Source organism: Microcaecilia unicolor, chromosome 7, assembly GCF_901765095.1.
Source record: "Microcaecilia unicolor chromosome 7, aMicUni1.1, whole genome shotgun sequence".
Classification (NCBI taxonomy): domain Eukaryota; kingdom Metazoa; phylum Chordata; class Amphibia; order Gymnophiona; family Siphonopidae; genus Microcaecilia; species Microcaecilia unicolor.
The window spans coordinates 84,316,381-84,338,011 of NC_044037.1; the positions used below are offsets into that span (position 1 = coordinate 84,316,381).

General features: G+C 43.2%; 1 protein-coding gene across 1 annotated transcript in view; it reads left to right on the forward strand.

Annotated features, from left to right (window-relative positions):
* Window positions 1-19,630: 19,630 nt before the first annotated feature.
* Window positions 19,631-21,631, forward strand: part of LOC115474614 (regulator of cell cycle RGCC-like) — a 32,492-nt gene continuing 30,491 nt past the window's right edge. Inside the window, exon 1 of the mRNA XM_030210159.1 lies at window positions 19,631-19,720. Coding sequence (XP_030066019.1) covers window positions 19,693-19,720 — 28 coding nt within the window. The 5' untranslated portion in view covers window positions 19,631-19,692. The remainder of the gene's footprint in view (window positions 19,721-21,631) is intronic.

Here is a 21,631-nt window from a genome sequence, read left to right on the forward strand (position 1 = left end):
TTGTTGCAACTACTGCTATGATTCTCTGTTTTCTAGTTGTGCGGTAGTTTTTAGTCAATTATAACTTTAGTTCTGGAGTTTTGAGTGTTAACTTCTACAAGTTTGTGCATGTGTGATTGCATGTGGATAGATGGAGTGAATGATAGGAGTGGGGTTTTCCTTGTTTCCATGTCTGCATGTGTTATGTTTGAATAAGTGGGATATGCATGTGAGTGGTGAGTGACTGGATGCACTGTATTAAATTTGTAGCTGGAAGTCTGTGCATCAGTAGGTGGTGAGAGTGTAACGAACTATAAAGGGTAGGTTGGAGATGGGCATTATGTTCTCTGGATTCAAACTGGCTTCTCCTTCCAAATCCTAGAGTCGCTCAATATGAATTCACTCATCTGTCTGCTTTCTTTTTTTCTGTCACTAAAGCTTTGGAACGATCTTCCACTGCATATACAAAATGAACTTTCTTTACCCAAGTTTAAGTCCTCACTAAAAACCATTTTTTCACTTCTGCCTTTAATGTCACCTTATGATACATGTTCCTCTTTTTGCAGCAGAGGTGTCTGGCAAATGTTAGATATTTATTTAACTAGTGGAACGAGTAAGTCTTGTGTGTAAGGAGTCTTCTTTCCTGTTTTATCAGTGTAGTTCCTTTTCCATTCTCATTATGTGTTGTATGTTTTAGTATTGTATACTGCTTATCTGTTTTGTTTCAGAATTAGCATAAACATTACAGGTAAGAACATAAGCATTGCCATACTGGGACAGACTGAACTCTATCAAGCCCAGTATGCTGTTTCCAACAGTAGCCTATCCAGGTCTGAGCACCTTGTAAGATCCCAAGTAAAACAGATTTTATGCTGCTCATCCTAGAAATACGCAGTGGATTTTCCTAAGACCATTTTAAATAAGAACATAAGGTAAGGTTTGTGTATGGGGAGACATGGTATATAAAATAATGAGTGGAATGGAACAGGTGGATGTTAAGCGTCTGTTCACACTTTCCAAAAATACTAGGACTAGGGGGCATGCGATAAAACTACAGTGTAGTAAATTTAAAACAAATCGGAGAAAATATTTCTTCACCCAACGCATAATTAAACTCTGGAATTCGTTGCCGGAGAATGTGGTGAAGGCGGTTAGCTTAGCAGAGTTTAAAAAGGGGTTAGACAGTTTCCTAAAGGACAAGTCCATAAACCACTACTAAATGGACTTGGGAAAAATCCACAATTCCAGGAATAACATGTATAGAATGTTTGTACGTTTGGGAAGCTTGCCAGGTGCCCTTGGCCTGGATTGGCCGCTGTCATGGACAGGATACTGGGCTCGATGGACCCTTGGTCTTTCCCAGTGTGGCATTACTTATGTACTTATGCGGTACATGAGTAAGTGGATGGGAGCTTGGCTGACTGAGTAGATTTAGGCTGATATTCTTGTAGGTGTGTCACTGCATAGGGAAGTGAATGCTGAGCGCAGTGTATTTGAGTGGGTGTAGTATATGAATTACCCTCTTTCTTCCCCTTGCCAGTCTCCTTCTTCCTATCTGTATCCTCTGTCTCTCATTTTCCACTGGAAGGAAATGCCAGATGGGGCTGAGGTGTCCACACCTTCTCTGTTTTTATGGACATAGCTCAGACTTGCACAAAGCAAGAAAATGGCACAGTTTTACATTCCGGAGCAAAAGAGGAGTGGGAACGGAACCAGGCTCTTCAATAAACAGATGGGAGACATTTGAGATTCGAAATACAATTTATTAAATGAAGACTCTACAGGATAGAGTCACTTGAGAGTGAACGTTCAAGACCTTTGGGGGTACAGTAGAGCTCTTTTGCTCCTGAGATTATTCGTGGGACACCGTTGTTCCTTTTCCACCCTGGTGGATTTGTTGCTACAGTTTTACATTCTTCCTGTTTCTTCAAAATATATTGACCATACTCCTGATGCAGGCAGCAGCCTAAATATGGCTTCGTCGGGTCACAGGCTCTGTTATGGATTTTAGCTAATAAAATCAGCCCTTTTGCCATATCGATTTGTTGTGTCTTCTCATCTTCATTGACCAGGTTTCTCCTACTTGGTCCTACTTGTTTGCTCTCCTTTTACTTTCCTGTTTTCCTTTCCCTCCTACGACTCTCCTCTCTCCTTCTCCTTCTCTTAACCTCTTCCTCTCCACTTCTTTCCTCCCTTTTCCTCTCACTGTCATTCAGGCTCCTTCTTATGACTATCCATGCCTCTAGGTTTAGCTCAGGGACTTCGATACAACTCTCAGCCGGAAACTGCAAGTTCCTCCAAGACACTGATTACAACAGAGTGTGGACCCTGGGCAGAGAGACATGAATCCTGGATGAAAAATAATTTGATGACCTGGCAGTTTTTTGCAGTGTTGGTTCGGCAGCAAAAGTTCCTCATGAGAGCCTGTGATCAGTGAGAAAAAGTGCAGCTTCTTCTGGAAATAACTTTGTTGCCTTGCAGGGACTATATTAGGCTGGCCAAGGTAAGCATCTGTCTTGCTTTTCCTGATCTGACCTTATTCCTGACTCTGCTTTTTAATTGCCTGGATTTTGATGCCTAGTGAAAAGAGCCACATACATTTAGGAACTCAGCTCTAGTCATTTTTTGAAAGCGCTAATTAAAAAAATTAGGCTGAAGGTTCACCTAGGGCACCCGGTACCCTTGCATTGATCCTAAACTGAAAGTTTCCTTCACTTGGAAGAAACTACTCAGCAAGTGAGTCTACACTGAATTGCAGAGTCCAGAGGAATGACTGAAGAAGAGGATCTGAATTGGGGAGCCTACAAATGAAAAAAGGAGAGGACAATATCAAAGAAGACTTTGTGAACGTACTTTCCAACCTTTGAAGATGAGTTCTGCACAGACAAACTTACAGCCAGCTGGGCAGATAGACAGAAGTAGCGGGCACTGTCATTCATGGGCGCTGATCCGTGGGTGCTGCGAGTGCTCGAGCACCCCCAATATTTCACCCACTGAAAGTTCGTTCACCCACCAGACGTTCGTTCCCTCCCTCCCTCCTCCCTTCGAGTTCCAGGCCCCTTCCCTCGGAAATTTAAAAGTAATCTATTTTACCTTGTCGGGGTTAGGGCGGCAGCAGCGGTAAAAAGCATGCAGGCTCAGCTCAGCGCTTAGTTCTGTTTTCCCTTCTCTCTCTCTCTCTCTCAGCTCGTCCCGCCCTTGCGGAAACAGGAAATGAGGGTGGGACCAGAGCTGAGAGAGAGAGAATGGAAAACGGAACTAAGCACCGAGCCTGTTTACCAGTGCTGCCACCCTAACCCTGACGAGGTAAGATAGATGACTTTTAAAATTGGGAGGGAGGGGGCCTGGAACTCGAAGGGAGGAAGGGAGGGACGACGACTCAGGAACTGGGTGGGAGGGAGGGAGGGAGGGGGGACCCTGGAACTGGGAGGGACCCTGGAACTGGGTGGGAGGGAGGGAGGGAGGGGACCCTGGAACTTGGAGGGGTGAGGGAAAGGAGAGAGAGAGGGGAGGGAGGGGGACGAGGGGGAGGAGGAGGGGGGAATGCACCACCTGTAAAAAAAAAAAAAAAAAAATTCAGCACCCCTAATCATTTTGAAAAGTTGGCTCCTATGCTTTCAATCTCAAGAAATGGCCCACAAATGAATCAGCTGCCTGACAGTGTAACAGCATGGGGAGGAGAGTGGAAGGAAAACCCAGCCAGTGGAGCATTGCTTGGGTCAGGGGCATTTTTATCTGGCTGGAGCATTGTTCGGGTCAGGGGCATTTTTATGCCTATGTGATTTCATGTAATTTTTAAGGGAGATTTTCACTTCTTTCAGTTCCTCAGTTTTATGAATTAAGATTAAATATAGCCATGAGGGTACTTTCTTTATTCAAAATTCAAGGGACTGTGTTTGATAGGCAAAGGCTCTCGCCTTTCCTATTGGGCCCTGTGAGATGGGCATTCTCTGCACCAGGTTTCTATCATGCAGACAGTCTTGTAGGGTGGTCACTCAGATCTTTCATCCAAAGAAAACACTATCCAGTTATATTTTGGTTTAAGAAAAATAGATAGGAAGATATGTCATGCTGGGTCAGAACAAAGATCCATCGGGCCCAGTGTTTCCCAACAATGGCCAATTGAGTTCATCAGTAAGTAAGTAACTAGTAGATCTCAGACAATAGATCTGTTCCTTGCAGCTGCCTTATAAGGATGAGTGATAACCTTCCCAATCTTGTTGGCTAGTAATTGCAGACTGTTTTTCTAAGTATTTAAACCCTCTGTGTATCCAGTTATGTTATGTGTTGACCACATACTCGCTCAACAAATACACTTGATTGATTATTGAGTAAAAAGAATACTTTCACCAATTTAAATGTGTTCCTTCTAACCCTTCATGGGGTTCTGGAGGTGTAAATAACCATTTCCTATTTACCTGTTCCATTCTACTCATAATTTTACAGACCTCTGTCAAATCTCCTCTGAAATGTTTAAGAACATAAGAATAGCCATACAGGATCAGACCAGTGGTCCATCTAGCCCAGTATCCTGTTTCCTGGCAGAAACCCAAATAGTAGCAACATTCCATGCTAACAATCCCAGGACAAACAGTGGCTTCCCTATGTCTGTCTCAATAGCAGACTATGGACTTTTCCTCCAGGAACCTCCAAACCTTTTTTAAACCCAGATATGTCTGACCACTGTTACCATATCCTTTGGCAATGAGTTTCAGAGCCCAACTATTTGTTGAGTGAAAAAAATATTCCTTCTACTTGTTTTAAAAAATATTTTAATGTCTTTGAACTTTTTGAACAGTAAAAAATCAATTCATGTCTACTTATTCTACACCACTCAGGATTTTGTAGACCTCAATCATGTCTCCCCTCAGCCATCTCTTTTCCAAGCTGAAGAGCCCTAACCTCTTTAGCCTTTCCTCATATGAGAGAAGTTCCATCCCCTTTATCATTTTTTTCACTCTTCTTTGAACCTTTTCTTATTCTACTATATCTTTTTTGAGATACACTGATCAGAACTGAATGCAGTACTCAAGGTGAGGTTGCACCATAGAGTGTTACAGAGGCATTATAGTATTCTTGGCCTTTTTTACCATCCCTCTCCTAATAATTCCTAGCATCCTGTTTTTTGGCTGCCACCGCACTCTGGGAAGAAGATTTCAGCGTATTGTCTACAATGACACCTAGTTCTTATTTTTGTGTGCCACACCTGTCAAACAAGTGTGGGAGGATTGTGCCTGAGCATGTGCTCAGGTACAATCCTCCAGCACTTCTACACCATGATCAGAGAGAATTGTGTGTTTAAATTTGCATGCAATTATCTCTGATCATAGGTGCGGTAAAGCCCTGCACTGTTCCAGCGCTATTTTTAGAGCGCTGTTTGGAACAGCGCGGGGCTTTTGATCATCTGCCTGTTAGGTATTTATACCAAGTTTTATTTGACATAAATGCAGAAGAAAGACTAAGAGAGACAAGAAGTGAAACAGAACCTCTGTCCAAGGAGGAATGAAGATCACTGAGAAGAGCTGTGATTGTGGTTTCGGTACTATGAGGGGAAACCCGATTGATGAGGGTGCAGAGTACAGAGATCATTGATTCAGGTAGTTAATTAGTTAAAGTAACTAACTTGTTAGTCTCACTCACACACACAAGGATTGACTCGGGCTGCACATACTGCAGCGGAACATGTTTACCCACTCCTAGCCTAACTGAGATAATATTTAACCATCTCTCTGACCTCATGTGCAACTTTCTTTAAATCAGTCACCTTACTTTCAAATTCTTCCTACTTTCTGACTCATCTATATGTTACAACTTTGCCTTACCCTTCACTACCAATTATAATGTTCTACTACGTATTGTGTTGTCATTGCAAGTAGTATACCATGGCATATTTTGTATTGTTACTTAAATATTTTTACTGCTGTAATTGCCTATTGCTCATGTTTGATCTATTCTTACTGTACACCGCCTTGAGTGAATTCCTTCAAAAAGGCGGTAAATAAATCCTAATAAATAAATAAATAAAAATAAATGGATGTGCCTAGAGGTAGGCACAAGCATGGCTGCTAGGCATAGTCTATAAACCATGCCTAAATCTAGGCATGGTTTACAGAATACGACTAGGCAGAAATATTTCAGTGCTTATTTTTCAGGCACCATAAATCTAGGCCTTATACATATAAGACTAGATGCTATATATGGTGCCTAAAAAATTGGCACTGAAAAATACCCACTTAAGTGATATTCTATCAGTGATGCGTAAAGTTTGGTGTGGGTTATAGAATGAACCAGTGGCGTAGCTATGTGGGGCCATGGGGGACTGGGCCCCCATAGATTTGGCCCTGGACCCCCCTGCCGACGACCCTCTCGACCCCTCCTCCCGCTGCCAACCCACCGTTGCCATTGCCTACCTTTGCTGGCGGGGGTTGGGGTCCCCTGCCAGCAAAGGTAGGCGATGGTGGCGGCGGGGGAGGGTTGGTGGTGGAATGGGAGGTCGAGAGGGTCGTCGGCAGGGGGGCGGTCAAAGTTGTTGGTGGTGGTGGCAACGGCGGTGGGGGGGGGCTAAAATGTGCCCCCTCACCTCGGGCTCTGGACCCCCCTCCTGCTGAAGTCTGGCTACGCCCCTGGAATGAACGCACATAAATTTAGGCTCTATCATTTGCACCAATGAAAACAAGATGCAAATGCCCATGCTTAAATTTATGCACAGAGCACCATTATTCCTTAATTATGTGCATAACTCGAAACCATGCCCCTGTTCTGCCCGAAACGTCCATGACCCTCCTACTTCCTTCCACTCTACCTTTATTTGACCACACTTAAATTTTAGGCCAGAATCCCACACCTAACTTTAAGTGCATTGGTCCCAATTACGTTTAATTAGTGCCAATAATTGCTTGTGAAAAAGCCAATTATTAACACTAATTGACTCATTATTCTAGTAAATTACATGTGCAAATCGGGAATGTGCCTAAATTTGCACACATACGTAATTCTTGGCAAACTTTATAGAATCATGGGGGACAATGTTGTGTTTTATTCTGTGTTCAGTTTATTTGTTTGTATCATTTTTTACAGATCCCTGATGCAGGCACATATGCCGAAACACGGCCCATGTTGGGTCTCATAATCAATCTGCTATCCCTATCCTGGAGGCCCTTGGTGCTTTTTTGCTGTTATTCTGTACCGTGTACGTCGGACTCCATCTCGTTTTGTTGATTTAAAATTGATGAACCTGCATGAGGAAAAAAATAAAGCAATTGTTTTGCATGGCATGTCTTATGTTTTTGTATTTTAACTTTTGGCCCTACCACTGGAATGCTTCTAATCCCATCTCCTCTGAAATTCATATAAATTTTAGCTGGTCATCTTATGACCAGCCAAAGGTTATGCCTTGGCCAGCACAGAATTTTTAAAACAAAGGGTTTATGTGGTTACTGGTGGTATGCTGAGTCCACAGGTCCTTCTGAATACTGACCTATGGTACTTAGTGATTAAGCTACCCTTCAGCATGTAATGTGATCCCCCAGCTTGCAATCAGAAATCTACCCTCATGTCTGAGGCTGGCGTACAGCCCCTCCCCCCCCCCCCCCCCCCCCCGCAGTCAGCATTGACCCCATCTCCTGCCTCTCAGCCCCTCTCTGGCACCCAATCTTGTTCAAAGTATTAGGTCAAAGTACTTAAGTAAAAGTAAAATACATGCATATTTTAATACTTAAATAAAAGTAAAACCTATAGTGAAGAACATATTTAAAAAAATTACTTACATGAAAGTAATAAAGTTATTGCTTAATATAATACTTTTTGAGCAAAAAAGTAAAAGTACCACAACTACAATGAATGCAACTACTGTTAACGTTTTTATCCTAATAACTTTATTGCTCTATAATTCAATCCACTTTGCTTTTAGTAAAACTACATTTTGAAAATGACTGTCACTCACACGGGTACATTTGTGAGTCATTAATCTAGCACAACTAAAAAGTTGTTCAACAACTGTATTGGCAGGTTGTGGAGTATTAGGCTGATAAAAAGTTCCTTCAAATCAGACCAGGCTAAAAAACTACTGATGTCTTCTGACAGGGTCTGCAGATGTTGAACAAGTGAATTTCTTTCTGAAACACTTGACTTCTGTATAGCAAAGAATGTTTTGTCATCATTGTTGTTATTATTATCTACATTTAGAAGTAGTGCTGTGTAATTCATCACTTGCCTCTTCATCTTCATCTTCGTTATCATTGTCATGCTGTCCAATTACAGAGAAGACTTTCACAAAGTTGGAATTATTGTCTGTTGCTGTTCTAACAATTTTTCATCTGATGGAAAACTCTGTTTGAATATCTTTTGAGAACTGATGCAACAACATTAAGGAGTTTGTTTTCGAAACAGAAAAACATCCAAAAAGCAGCACAAAGTGGCAGATGGACTTTTTTCCCCCCAAAAAACATCCACATTTTCTATGCAGTTCATCTGCAGTAATTCCAAATCACAAGGGGGCGTGTCAGGGGTGTGTTGGGGCGGGATTTGGTGTTCCCAAAATGTGGACATTTTTCTGCCATAATGGAATAAAGCAAAAATGTCCAGGGCTAAAAGTTAGACGTTTTAGTCTAGACCTGTTTCTATCATGACGTGTGTGTCGTCGTTAGTATGTCTAAATGTTTAATACTTTCAGACTACGAGCTCAACCTCGAAGTTTTACTGCTGATTTGAGCCTTGTTTTATTCCGGCATACAAAGCGCATCAAGCTTCCATTTAGACATACTAACGACGACAAATACTACAAGTGGATGTAATTATTGAACACAAGAGACTCCTGATGCAGGCCTTACAGGCCAAAACACAACTGTGTCAAGTCCTGTTCATCATTCAATAAATAGTTACTTTCATCTGGAGCATCGTTCATCTTCGCTGTCTCGATACACACCATATACCCTTGCGGAGATTTTGTTTCTTCTGTTTTACATCAGAACAATAAATTAACCATGCTGCAGTGTTCTGTAATGTTTGAAGTCTTCTGAGAAAATCCCCACTGAGACCTACATAAAGAAAGTTGCAATAATTCAAGTGTGATAAAACGAGAAACTGTACCAGTAATTTGTAAACCGATTGATCCAAAAAGGATCTAATTCTTCTTAATTTTCTCAAGACATCAAAGGCTTTCACTGTTAGTGATTTGATTTGAGGTTCAAATGTTAAGTTCTCATCAAAAATTACTCCCAATATCTTTCTGTTTTTCTAACTGAAAGAAAGTACCTTGAATTGAAATAGTGGTTTCTAAAAAAAGGTCTATGAGAATTCCCCAATACTAAGAATTTTGTTTTTTCATTGTTTGATTTCAATTTCAAGTTTCTAGTTTATTAGGGGACTTTCCATCCCACCCATCAAAGCATGTCTGAGCAGCGTACAATCTAAAACCAGAAAGATCAAGGCAAGCAGGTAAAGACTGGACAGCAGGATGCATTAGGAGCCGGGGAGGAACTACAATGACTAATAGGAAAGTAAGAGAGGGGGCAGAGTCAGTGGCGTAGCCAGACCTGAATTTTTGGGTGGGCACAGAGCTAATATGGGTGGGCACTATGTATATATATATCTTTCTTGGATACTACAAAATAATGCCTTAGAATGCTCATGATGATGAATTTCTCTGCCCAGCCCTGCATCAACATAAACCACATACATAAAGGGAAAAAATGATAAATATAGTTACATTATCCCATATCTTAAACTTGACCAGATATTGTAAAGTCTACTATAATGACAAACATCTCAACACATGTGACAGGATCCTGCAATATAATTAGAGCAATGGTATATATCCTTCAAACTTTGCTTTGTAACAAACGTAAATGCCTGATTAAGCAAAACAGGCAAATTACCTTACATTTTTCAAAAATGTTAATCTTTGTCTATTCTTGAACACATCAAAAAACACATGAAGCAAATCCCCAGATTTTTTACTGATTAAATAAGAAAATATCCTACTGTCAACATCAATATTTTTTCCCACCTTACTGTGGAATCTGTAGCATACAGAACATAGCTAGAATGTTTCCTCTTATAGCTTTCCATAATAAAAATGTATTCAAATTCTGGTAGCACTTCAATAATAGCAACACAAAATCCCTTCACTGCCAGGTACTTTGTGAAATAACACTAAATCCTGCAAAGAAGCTTCTTAGAACCTGTATCACAAACCTTAACAGCAATTTTGAACACAAATACCATAACAGTACCTTTAAAAAGACAGAAGTGAATATAGACAACAGCATGCGCATCCCATTGGAAAAGTCAGACAAGTCAGACTCATAGATCCCCACACAAACCACATTCCAAAAGAATCTCTCATCTGCTCAGACAATCACAACACAGACCAACCCTCATCAATTACAGAATAAAGGACCAAAAATTAGAAATTGCCCTATAGCTCGGCATCAGCCCTTCCCTTCCGCAACCCCCATCCATCCCTGTAGCCCAGCATCAATCCTTCCCTTTCTCACCATCCATCCCCGTAGCCTTCCCTATCCCATCATCATCCTGTAGCTAAGCATCAGCCCTGTCCTACTCCCTACCCATCCCCCCATAGTCTGGCATCTCCATGGCCCTTCCCAGTCCCCCCCCCCCCACCCTGAAGCACACCAACATCCCAACTACATTAAATATTTAAAAAAAAAAAAAAAAAAAAAAAAAATAAATAAATATATATATATATATATATATATATATATATATATATATATATATATATATATATATATTAACCTGGACACTGCAGAGACCTCCCCACCCAAAAGCCCACCAACATGAACAAATATACAACTTTAAAAAATTTTTATAACTGGGAACTGAGCCCACCCCCACCCAGAAACCCAATATTAAAATTTACTGTTGGTGGGTTTCTGGGTGAGAGTGGGCTTTTTATTGCCTAGGGGGGAAAAAGGTAGATATTTAAAAAACGACAACATTTTTTTACCTGGGCAGGTGCAGACTCAAAGAGCACTGCAGTGAACTCTGTGTGCTGGCTATGCTTATCTGGGACCGCGGGGAAGTGCAGAGGCCTGAGGGGCTCAACCAAAGGCAGATGAGCAAGGGGCAAGGCAAAGTGAGGGCCCAATAGCTTCTCCACCTACTGCTAGCAGCCTGGCACTGTGGCACAGTGAGGGAGACCCGTCCAGCTGAGCTGTGGCACTGGTGGAAGACATTTCTGTGTGGCGCCGGCATCCGTGCATGCTGCGGGGGCACTGGGGGCAATGCAAGGCAGGTGCCATGAGAGTGAGACCATTGGAGAGCAGCAGAGCACAGCACTGCGACAGCAGTGGTGTGTCTCGGTACTAGAGTGGCCGTTCCCAACCTGGTCAGCATTTTTTTTTTAAAATTAGGTAAAAAATTAGGGAGGTTACTAAATTTAGGCAGTTGGCTCGCTCTAAAACTGTTTTTGCTGCTGGCTGCCTAAATGCTGAACAGTGGAAGAACTAAAAGGCTGTGCAGTGCACTCCCAGTGCGATTGGAGGAGGTCAACCAAATGGGTGGGCCTGAGCCAAGATTGTGCAACAGAAGAGTTGTGTTACGTCCATTATGTACTTTAGTTTTGTTGTGTTGCAAAGATCAGGCATTTAAGTTGGATCATTAGGGTATGCCTTTTTAAACAGGCTAGTTTTTAGTGTTTTCTGGAAGTTTAGGTGGTAGTGCGTCGTTTTCAAGGATTTTGGTAATGCGTTCCACAGTTGTGTGCTTAAGTAGGAAAAACTGGATGCGTAAGTTGATTTGTTTTTAAGTCCTTTGCAGCTTGGGAGTGCAGATTTAGCTATGTCTGTGCTGATTCGGATGTGTTTCTAGTTGGTAAGTCGATCAGGTCTGTCAGGTATCCTGGGGCTTTACCATAGATAATTTTCTGAACCAGGGTACAGATTTTGAAAGCAATGCGTTCTTTGATAAGGAGCCAGTCCCAATGAAAGGGACTGCAGGAAATAGAAATGATGTAATTGAACAAATACGCCTAAGGTGAAAAAAGGAGCAACACATTACTGAATAACAAAGGTAAGAGTATTGTCAAGGATGACTCCCAGGACCTTAACTGTATCAGTCAGAGTAATGGTTGATGTATTCAATATAATATGGTTTGCCAGCACCTGTGCTTTAGACAAGAAAAGAACTGCTTGTCATTTTTCGGGGTTGGCCAATAAGCGATGTTGTGTGAGCTAGGAGTAGACTAAATCTAATTTCTGATTTAGATCTGCTATTTGGCCTGTATCTGAAGGACCAGTAGGAGTAAGAACCTGTATATTGTCAGCATACACAAAAGATCCAAGACCCAGTGAGTCAAGAAGGTGGAGGAGTGGGGCCAAGAAAATGTTGAATAAAACAGGGGACAGGATAGAGCCTTGTGGTACCTCTGAGGGTAGGGAGTAAAAGTCCAAGGTAGAGTTGAGGAAAGAGACAGCTTACTTACGATCTGAAAAATGTGAGGTAAACCAGGAGAGGGCTACTCCTGTCAGTCCAATGTGCGAAAGGCGATGGAGTAGGAGCGAGTGGTCTATGGTATCAAATGCCACCTTGAGGTCAAGAGAAACAAGCAAAACAGTTCTGGAATGGGTTTGGTGGAATTTGATGTATGTAGTAAGACATAAGAGAGTGGTTTAGTGTTGTGATTTGCCCGAAAGCCAGTTTGGTGTGGGTTAAGAATACTGGTCACTAAGAGCTAGGTTTACTAAGCAGTGCTATGGGCGCATTAGCATTTTTAATGTGCATAAATGGTGTACGCATGTTAAATGCTAATGCACCCATAGAAATGTATAGGCACATTAGTGTTTAATGCGCCTTAAATTTACAGGATGGTTAAAAACTCTAACACACCTTAGTAACCATACCCCTAAGTCCATTAATTCTGCATGGACCACAGATTCAGCTAACTTAGCAGTAAATGGGAGGTTTGTTATGGGACAATAGTTTTCACAGAGGTTTGGAGGTTTCAAGGGATCTTTCAATTTCGGGTGGACTATAGTTGGGAGCCTGGCTACCTCCCACGGTCAGAGGTCATCTTGAATATTCAATGCCGGGCTGTTTCCAGTGAGCGACATTGAATATCCAGTTTATTTTTGGCTGGTTGAAACTTAACTGGCCAAAGATCTTCCAGCTATTTAAGCAGCTTGATGTGGCTGCTTACAATAGCCAGCTATGCGTTGAATGTGATATAGCTGGCTATCTCCTAGCCCAGTGATGACGAACCTTTCAGAGACCGAGTGCCCAAACAGCAACCCAAAATTGAATTATTTATCGCAAAGTGCCGGTACTCATTATGGGCGGGGGTCACCACATATGACTCCACCCCCATGATAGCCACACCCCTTACACCAGCCATGGCGCATATAAACAGACATCATTGAAAATATTATACTAGTATAGGAGAAAAAAATAACATGATTTTCTTCCATTATAAATCATTTCTGTAAGCTTACAGCTCCAGTATACCCAGTGCAAAATAAGACAGCAGATGTAAATTCTCAAATTCGACATATACCAAACACTAAAATGAAAATAAAATGATTTTTCCTACCTTTGTTGTCTGGTGATTTTGTTTTTCTATCCATATTGGTTCTAGTCGCTGATTCTGCTGCCCTCTATCTGTTCTCTTAACTCCGTTTCCAGGGCTTCCTTTCCATTTATTTCTTTACTTTCCTCCTTTCTTCTTCATTTCTTGCCCTCCATCCATGTCTAGCAACCATCCTTCCCCCTCCAGCCACAAATATCCAGCAACCCTCCTCTCCCCTCCAGCCACAAATGTCCAGCTACCCTCCTCTCCCCCCTGCCCTCCCTCCCAGCACCCGGCAGCACCCAGCACCAGGCCTCCCTCCCACCCAGCACCCACCATCAGGCCTCCCTCCCACCCAGCACCCACCATCAGGCTTCCCTCCCACCCAGCACCCAACACCAGGCCTCCCTCCCACCCAGCACCCACCATCAGGCTTCCCTCCCACCCAGCACCCAACATCAGGCCTCCCTCCCTCCCAGCACCCACCATCAGGCTTCCCTCCCACCGAGCACCCAACATCAGGCCTCCCTCCCACCCAGCACCCAGCACCAGGCCTCCCTCCCACTCAGCACCCACCATCAGGCTTCCCTCCCACCCAGCACCCACCATCAGGCCTCCCTCCCACCCAGCACCCAACACCAGGCCTCCCTCCCACCCAGCAGCTACCATCAGGCTTCCCTCCCACCTAGCACCCAACACCAGGCCTCCCTCCCACCCAGCACCCACCATCAGGCCCCCCTCCCACCCAGCACCCACCATCAGGCTTCCCTCCCACCCAGCTCCCAACATCAGGCCCCCCTCCCACCCAGCAGCACCCAGCACCAGGCCTGCCTCCCGCCCTCCCTCCCTCCACCCAAAAAAGCAAGCAACCATCAACCCGCCCGCCCGCCCGTCCTCCCTCCCTCCCTCCCAGCACCAGGAACCCCCCTTCTCCTCTTAAATTTTAAAAGCGTACCTCCTTGGAGTTCATTCAGGCGGCGTGCGTTGGCAGCGGCAGCGGAGCGCGTGTTCTTCGCTCGGCGCGCCTTCCTTCCCTTCTGTCCCTCAAGCTCTGGTCCCACCCATAGAGCTTGAGAGACAGAAAGGAAGGTGCGCCGAGCAAAGAACACACGCTTCGCTGCCGCTGCCGACGCACGCCACCTGAATGAACTCCGAGGAGGTACGCTTTTAAAATTTAAGAGGAGAAGGGGGGGTTCCTGGTGCTGGGAGGGAGGGAGGGAGGACAGGCGGGTGGGTTGATGGTTGCTTGTTTGGTTGGAGGGAGGATGGGAGACAGGCCTGGTGCTGGGAGGGAGGGAGAGTGGGTGGACCAGCGATGACGCGCGTGCCAAGGGAGAGGGCTCTGCGTGCCCTCTCTGGCACGCGTGGCATAGGTTCGCCATCACTGTCCTAGCCACTAACCGGGAATATTCAGCAGGAGAAAGCCAGTCATACCCTGCTGAATATCGCTGGAGTGCCATTTAACCGACCAGGTGCTGTTCCTGGCCAGTTGAATGGTTTTGAATATCAGGGGGGGGGGGGGGGGGGAGGAGGCCTTAATGCTTTTTCTCAGTTAACTAAGTTATAAGATACAATAACATATCAACAGGTATGACAATAGTCACATTATCTGCATATATCTATGTGTTGTAACCTGCTTAACACAAGACTACCTCTACTTCATGAAGCAGGTGAAAGCTTGGCTCCTCAACCAGGCCTTTACTGGAAGAAGTAACTAACTTGTTAGTCTCCCTCACACACACAAGGATTGACTCGGGCTGCACATACTGCAGCGTGACATGTTTATCCATTCCTACCCTAGCTGAGATAATATTTAACCATCTCTCTGACCTCATTTGCAACTTTCTTCAAATCAATCACCCTACTTTCTAATTCTTCCTACTTTCTTACTCATCTATATGTTACAACTTTGCCTTACCCTTCACTACCAATTATAATGTTCTAGTACATATTGTGCTGTCATTGCAAGTAGTATACCATGCCATACTTTGTATTGCTGTTCGAATATTTTTACTGCTCTAATTGCCTACTGCTCATGTTTGATCTACTACTACTATTTAACATTTACTATTTAACATTTCTAAAGCGCTACCAGGGTTGCGCAGCGCTGTACAATTAACAAAGAAGGACAGTCCCTGCTCAAAGGAGCTTACAATCTAAAGGACAAAAATTGCAGTCAATCAAGATTGAGGCAGTCTAGATTTCCTGGATAGAGGTACAATGGTTAGGTGCCGAAAGTGACATTGATCTATTCTTACTGTACACCGCCTTGAGTGAATTCCTTCAAAAAGGTGGTAAATAAATCCTAATAAATAAATAAATAGCTATTTGGGCCATCAACAAATTAAAGAGCATAGGAGACAGGGGAGACCCCTGTGGGACTCTAAACTCTGGTACCCATTTAAAAGAGAAATTCAGGTTTCCTTTGATTTGATATGATCTTTTCTTTAAGAAACCTATAAACCAACCTCACACAGGGCCATCGATTCTATAGTCAGTAGGATGTTATGATCAACAAGATCGAATGCAGCAGACATATCAAACTACGTAAAAAGGACTCTGGCTCATACGTTTAAAAATAAATAAATAAACGTAGGTGCCTCCTTTCCTTTATAGAACAGGCTTTAAATAGGCACCTGCTTATTCTCTTATGCTAGACACCCTGTTATAGAATTACTCTCATGATTTAGAAGGATATGGAGGCGGAGCCCTGCGCAGTCACATAGATGACATATACGCCTGCAGGAGCAGGAAGAGGTGGCACGAGAGATGGGTGGAGTTTGGAAAGGAGCAAGGGGCACATTGCCATCAAACTCTGGGATCCTTTTACCAAGCTGCAGTGAAAAGGGCGGGGACTGTTGTTGCCACTGTCGAGGCCCTTTTTACCACAGAGGGTAAAAAGGCTGAGAAAAAGACATGGCCATGCGGTAAGATTGCTCTTACCACGTGGCCATGTGTGTGTGTGTGTGTGTGTGTGTGGGAGCTCTTACTGCCACCCATTGAGGTGGCGGTAAGGGCTCCTGCGCTAACCCAGCGGTAGCCAAGTAGCACACAGCACTTCCTGATTACCACCGGGTTAGTGCCACACTAAAAAATATAGTCTGATTTTCCCTAGTGCGGGAAATGGTGTGCGCCAGTGCTGGAACTACTGCTTGAGCCTGCATTGGGCCAGCAGTAGCTCTAGGTTAGCGTGCGGTAAGCTCACATTGGGCCTTTTACCACCGCTCTGTAAAATGGCCCCTATGTGCACTTCTTGGTTTGATTTCTCTTTTGGATCAGCTACTGAAGCCTGTCTTCCTTTCTTGCTCCTGGTACTCGTTCTTGGTACTGCACTGACTCAGCATCTTTCCCCCATGACAACCCAAGTTTCCCCCCTGTAATTTACTTTAATTTGCTGCAGATGCTGTTGGCGGCAGTCTCTCAGTCTGGACTGTAGGATGTTCCTTCATGCACTGGGCCAGATGCAGGGCAGTCACACGTCCGTATGGATTGCACCTGCTGGGGCTGGTACATCAAAGAGTCCAGATGCCATGGCTGGGGGAGTGCAGAATGCAATGTTGCAATCTCTCTTGCCTTTATTATACTACTTGCAGTCCTGGCCTCATCTGTTGATATCATAGAGGGGGATAATTGAACGGGGGCACCCATCTCTAAGGGCGCCCTGAAAAGGGGCGGGGTAACCCGTATTATCAAAACAAGATGGACGTCCATCTTTCATTTCGATAATAAAGTCGAGGACGCCTAAATCATGAAATTTAGGTCGACCTTAGAGATGGTCGTCCACGGTTTTTGGCGATAATGGAAACTGAGGACGCCCATCTCAGAAGCAAGCAAATCCAAGCCATTTGGTCATGGGAGGAGTCAGCATTCGTAGTGCACTGGTCCCCATGACATGCCAGGACATCAACCGGACACCTTAGGGGGCACTGCAGTGGACTTCACAAATTGCTCTCAGGTGCATAGCTCCCTTACCTTGGGTGCTGAGCCCCTCAACCCCCCCCCCCCCCAGGTTTGCCTGCCTGAAGTACACTGCACCCACTACAGCTGCTCCAGGGACCTGTATACTGTTGCGATGGACCTGAGTATGGCATTTAAGGCTGGCATAGAGGCTGGCAAAAAAGTATTTTTAACCTGTTTTTTTATGGTGGGAGGGGGTTAGTGACCATTGGGGGAGTAAGGGGAGGTCATCCTTGATTCCCTCCGGTGGTCATCTGGTCAGTTTGGGCACCTTTTTGAGGCTTGGTCGCAAAAAAAAATGGACCAAGTAAAGTCGGCCAAGTGCTCATCAGGGACGCCCTTCTTTTTTCCATTATCGGCCGAGGACGCTCATCTGTTAACAATGCCCCTGTCCCGCCTTTGGTACACTGCTGACACGCCCCCTTGAACTTTGGTCGTCCCTGCGACGGAAAGCAGTTGAGGACGCCCAAAATCAGCTTTTGATTATGCCGATTTGGGCAACCTTAGGAGAAGGACGCCCATCTCCTGATTTGTGTCGGAAGATGGGCGCCCTTCTCCTTCGAAAATAAGCAGGATAATTACCCATCCTGAGGGCAATGAACTGGGATCTTGGACTTGTAAGCATTTAGGGTCCTTTTACTAAGCTATGGTAAGCACAAACACACGGGATGCACTCAGGTGTTCATGGTAGTTTTTGCATGTGCATGCACTACCCACGAACTAAAAATTCATTTTCACTTTTTAGCGCTGGGGCAGGTCTGGAGACAGAGGGTAGGCGTGTTCTATGCTAATTGGTTAGCGCAGCTACATTGCTGTTTGCTAATTGATTAGCGCGTGGTTAGCACATGAGCCATTACCCCTTACAAAACAGGAGTCAGTAAGTGCTCACACGGTAATGGCCACATGCTAATGAGAAATTAGCATTTGGCCATTATTGTAGAAATAGAAAAATCAGCCATTTCCCAGTAGTAATAAAAGTGGCCTTAATAAAAGGCTTCCTTAATCAACACAATGAAGGATAATATGAAACTAGTTATGGAATGGTATTTAGCTTCAAGAATCATGCGGTCAGACATTATTCCTTGACCTCATTTTAGGAGGGATAAAAGGTGGATAGGACTTTGGGTGTTAGCCAGAAATGGGCTGAAAATGAGACATAATTGCATGGATTTCAATAGTGTTAATCTATATGGCAGTGATGGTGTGCATTAATTGTCCGACATTAGCTTAGGTTTATTGTTAAACAATATAGAGAAGACTTTAGAAAATGTTGTTCATTCCTATTTGTTGCCAGCAGCTTCATGGGGGTGGGGGTGTGGGGGTGGAGATAGTCAGGTTTCACTGGCCCTAGTGTCGGACACCTTAGCTATTTTGGTTGGGGGCGAGGGGCTTTAATTTGAGAGCCCTAATTTCCCCCTGGCGGTGAATATCAAGGCAAAATTGTGGGTTCTTTGACCCAATTATTTGGCATGGAGGCCCACGCCAACTCCCTAAGCCCTAGCTGCCCATGGTGGAGCATTAGAAAGGTAGCCGGCTACCTAGCTGTCATGGCAGGGGGAGGAGAGGGTGCTGGGAATGTTTAAAAGTTTGAACTGTCCTCCTCCATAGTTATTCCTACCAATATTAATGGAAGAAACTAGCCATCAGAATCTCATCAGGTCTATAAATATAAAACGTGCATATTACAATGGGAACAAGTGGGACAGAGATCTGAAACATAGTATGACCTAGGAATACAAAGAACAAGACTAAAAAGCTATGAAACAGGAAGGCTGGTATTTGAATAATCTCACATATATTACATTAAAGATAATAATTTAGTGGCCACAAAAGAACTCTGGAACAGAGCAAGCCTGTCCTATCATTGTCTCTTTCCGACATATGGTCACTTACTGCTATTATCACACTGAGTCACAGAATAATTGCTGCCTTTGATGGACAGTCTGGTGTTTCCACTAAGAGAGAGTTCCATTCTCAGAAATCCCACAGCTCCACCCATGCCGCACGTGATTGGCTATCGTTAATTTACACTTGAAGGTATAGCTTTGAGGTCTTTTTTTTCTAGATTTTTTTCATCGACATTTCCCTTTGATTGGCTAATGTAACAGTGATGGGTGGAGCTAGAAACACAAAAGTACAGATGTTTCTAAACATGTAGCAGAACTAATAGCTACGGTCTGAGGGGATTTCAAAGGGACTGAAACAAGAGTGGGGCTTTTCTTGGAAGTACCATGGCTTCAGAAACCACAGAGAATGCAGGTTAGTGTATTTTTAGTGTATTAATTTTTTTTCTACTAAGAGTTTTCTCTCTTTAAAATTAGAGTATAAGGATTTAATATTCATTTTATATTTATCTCTTCCAAACACTATCCAATTTCACTTTACAAGAAAGTTTTTAAACTTGTCATCCATAAATGATGCTTACATTACATAGCGAGTGCTTTTTTGGTTCCTATCTTTAATTACAATCATCTTTGTTTAATCACTGAAATGTCAGGTCGGGAAAAGACACCATTTATAACAAGGCAATTTATTGATCTGTTAAAGATCTTTACACTATCAAATGCGTGTTGATAGCGGTGGAAAAGCTGAGCAAGGATTTTGCAGCATGAGATTTGAATGTTGATGCACCCTTGTAGTTTGCTGGAAAGAAGCTGATATAATTTATCTGTCAGTGCTATGTATAACGGACCTCTCAGGTACAGCAAAGAGGGCAGATTCACACCTAATTTTCCTACTTTAGGACTCGATTTTAAGAAATTCTTTGAGGTAGAAACAGTCAGATGCTTCTCTTTTCGTCTTGTTCATTGGTGAGTTATACAATTCACAATAATTGTAGATTTTATTTTCTGCATCATGACCGAAAGGAAAGAGTTTCGAAAACTTATAAATGGGGAAGCCATGAGGTAATGGAAATTCATCTCTGCTAGTGAGCAAGAAGAATAAACCCTTCATTCATTGGCAAGCCTTGCTTATTTAGAATGCCATAGATGAGCAGAGGTCGAACTTTGCCAGAGTCTATGACATCACAAAGAGAAAATGCCATAGATAGATAGATAGATATAACTGGCATTTTCTCTTTGTGACGTCATAGACTCTGGCAATGTTCGCCCTCTGAGTTGTATATATCATGACATCATCACATCCCCTGAGATTAACATTTTTATTCCAGAGCCCAAGTTAAAGCTCTGAAAACAAATAAGCCTTCATAATATTTCTAGAAGTTTATTTGAACAACTGGATGTACATAGCTTCAGTAGTGTTTGATCTTGCAGGCGGTAAATAAGAAATCTCAATAAATAATATGATAACTGAGGCTTTTATATAATGACTGTTAAGTACACATACATGTCTAGTAGAAATATTAAAAATGCTTGCCTGCTGACAACACCTTTAAGTGGGTGAAAGAAAAACGTATCATCTTGACAAAGGATGCTAGCTGTTGCTGGGTTTCAATATTCTACAAACATCCTTTAAAATGTCATGAGAAATACCAGACAGTGGCAGAAACAGGAGCATACAAAAAAGAGATTTGGGGTGAAGAACCTCTTCTGTCCCCTTGCTGGTGAAAGTAGCCCCTGTTTTTTCTTTGAGTTGGTGTGGTTGACAGAACCTATTGTTGTGCTCTTTGGCACCCCCTACACTGCAGCCCTATTTTATTCCATTGAAGGTCTCTCTCAAAGCTGGTTGCAAAGTTCTGACTACTTAACAAAATGAAAAAAGAATATACAGTGATATCATATTTCTTTATCCACTATAAATCTGTTCCATCTTTTCCCATAGCGAGTTCGGGTCTAGTGTCATCTGTCATGATATTTAGTGATGATGTAACTACAGTAATCTGCAATTTAAAATGGTTAAAACTTAAATTAATACCACAGTTCTAAAGGGTGCAGTGCTAGCTAGTCTCTTCAAACCCTCAACTTGCCTGTCTTCTTTCCTTGCTGGATTTTATTCCTGTTTTCTTGTTTGTCCCTAAACATTTTATTTATCAGTTTTACACCTTCTTAGGGGAAGGGGAGGATAAAAGACTGAGCCATTTATTGTAGCTGCACCCCTCCAGTTTAAAACTCTCTTTCTGAACTTCCCTTCTCAGCTCCTCGTGCTGTATTTATGCTCATATGATTTCTGCATGAGGCGCTGACCATGACTCACATAGTAGCAGCAGGG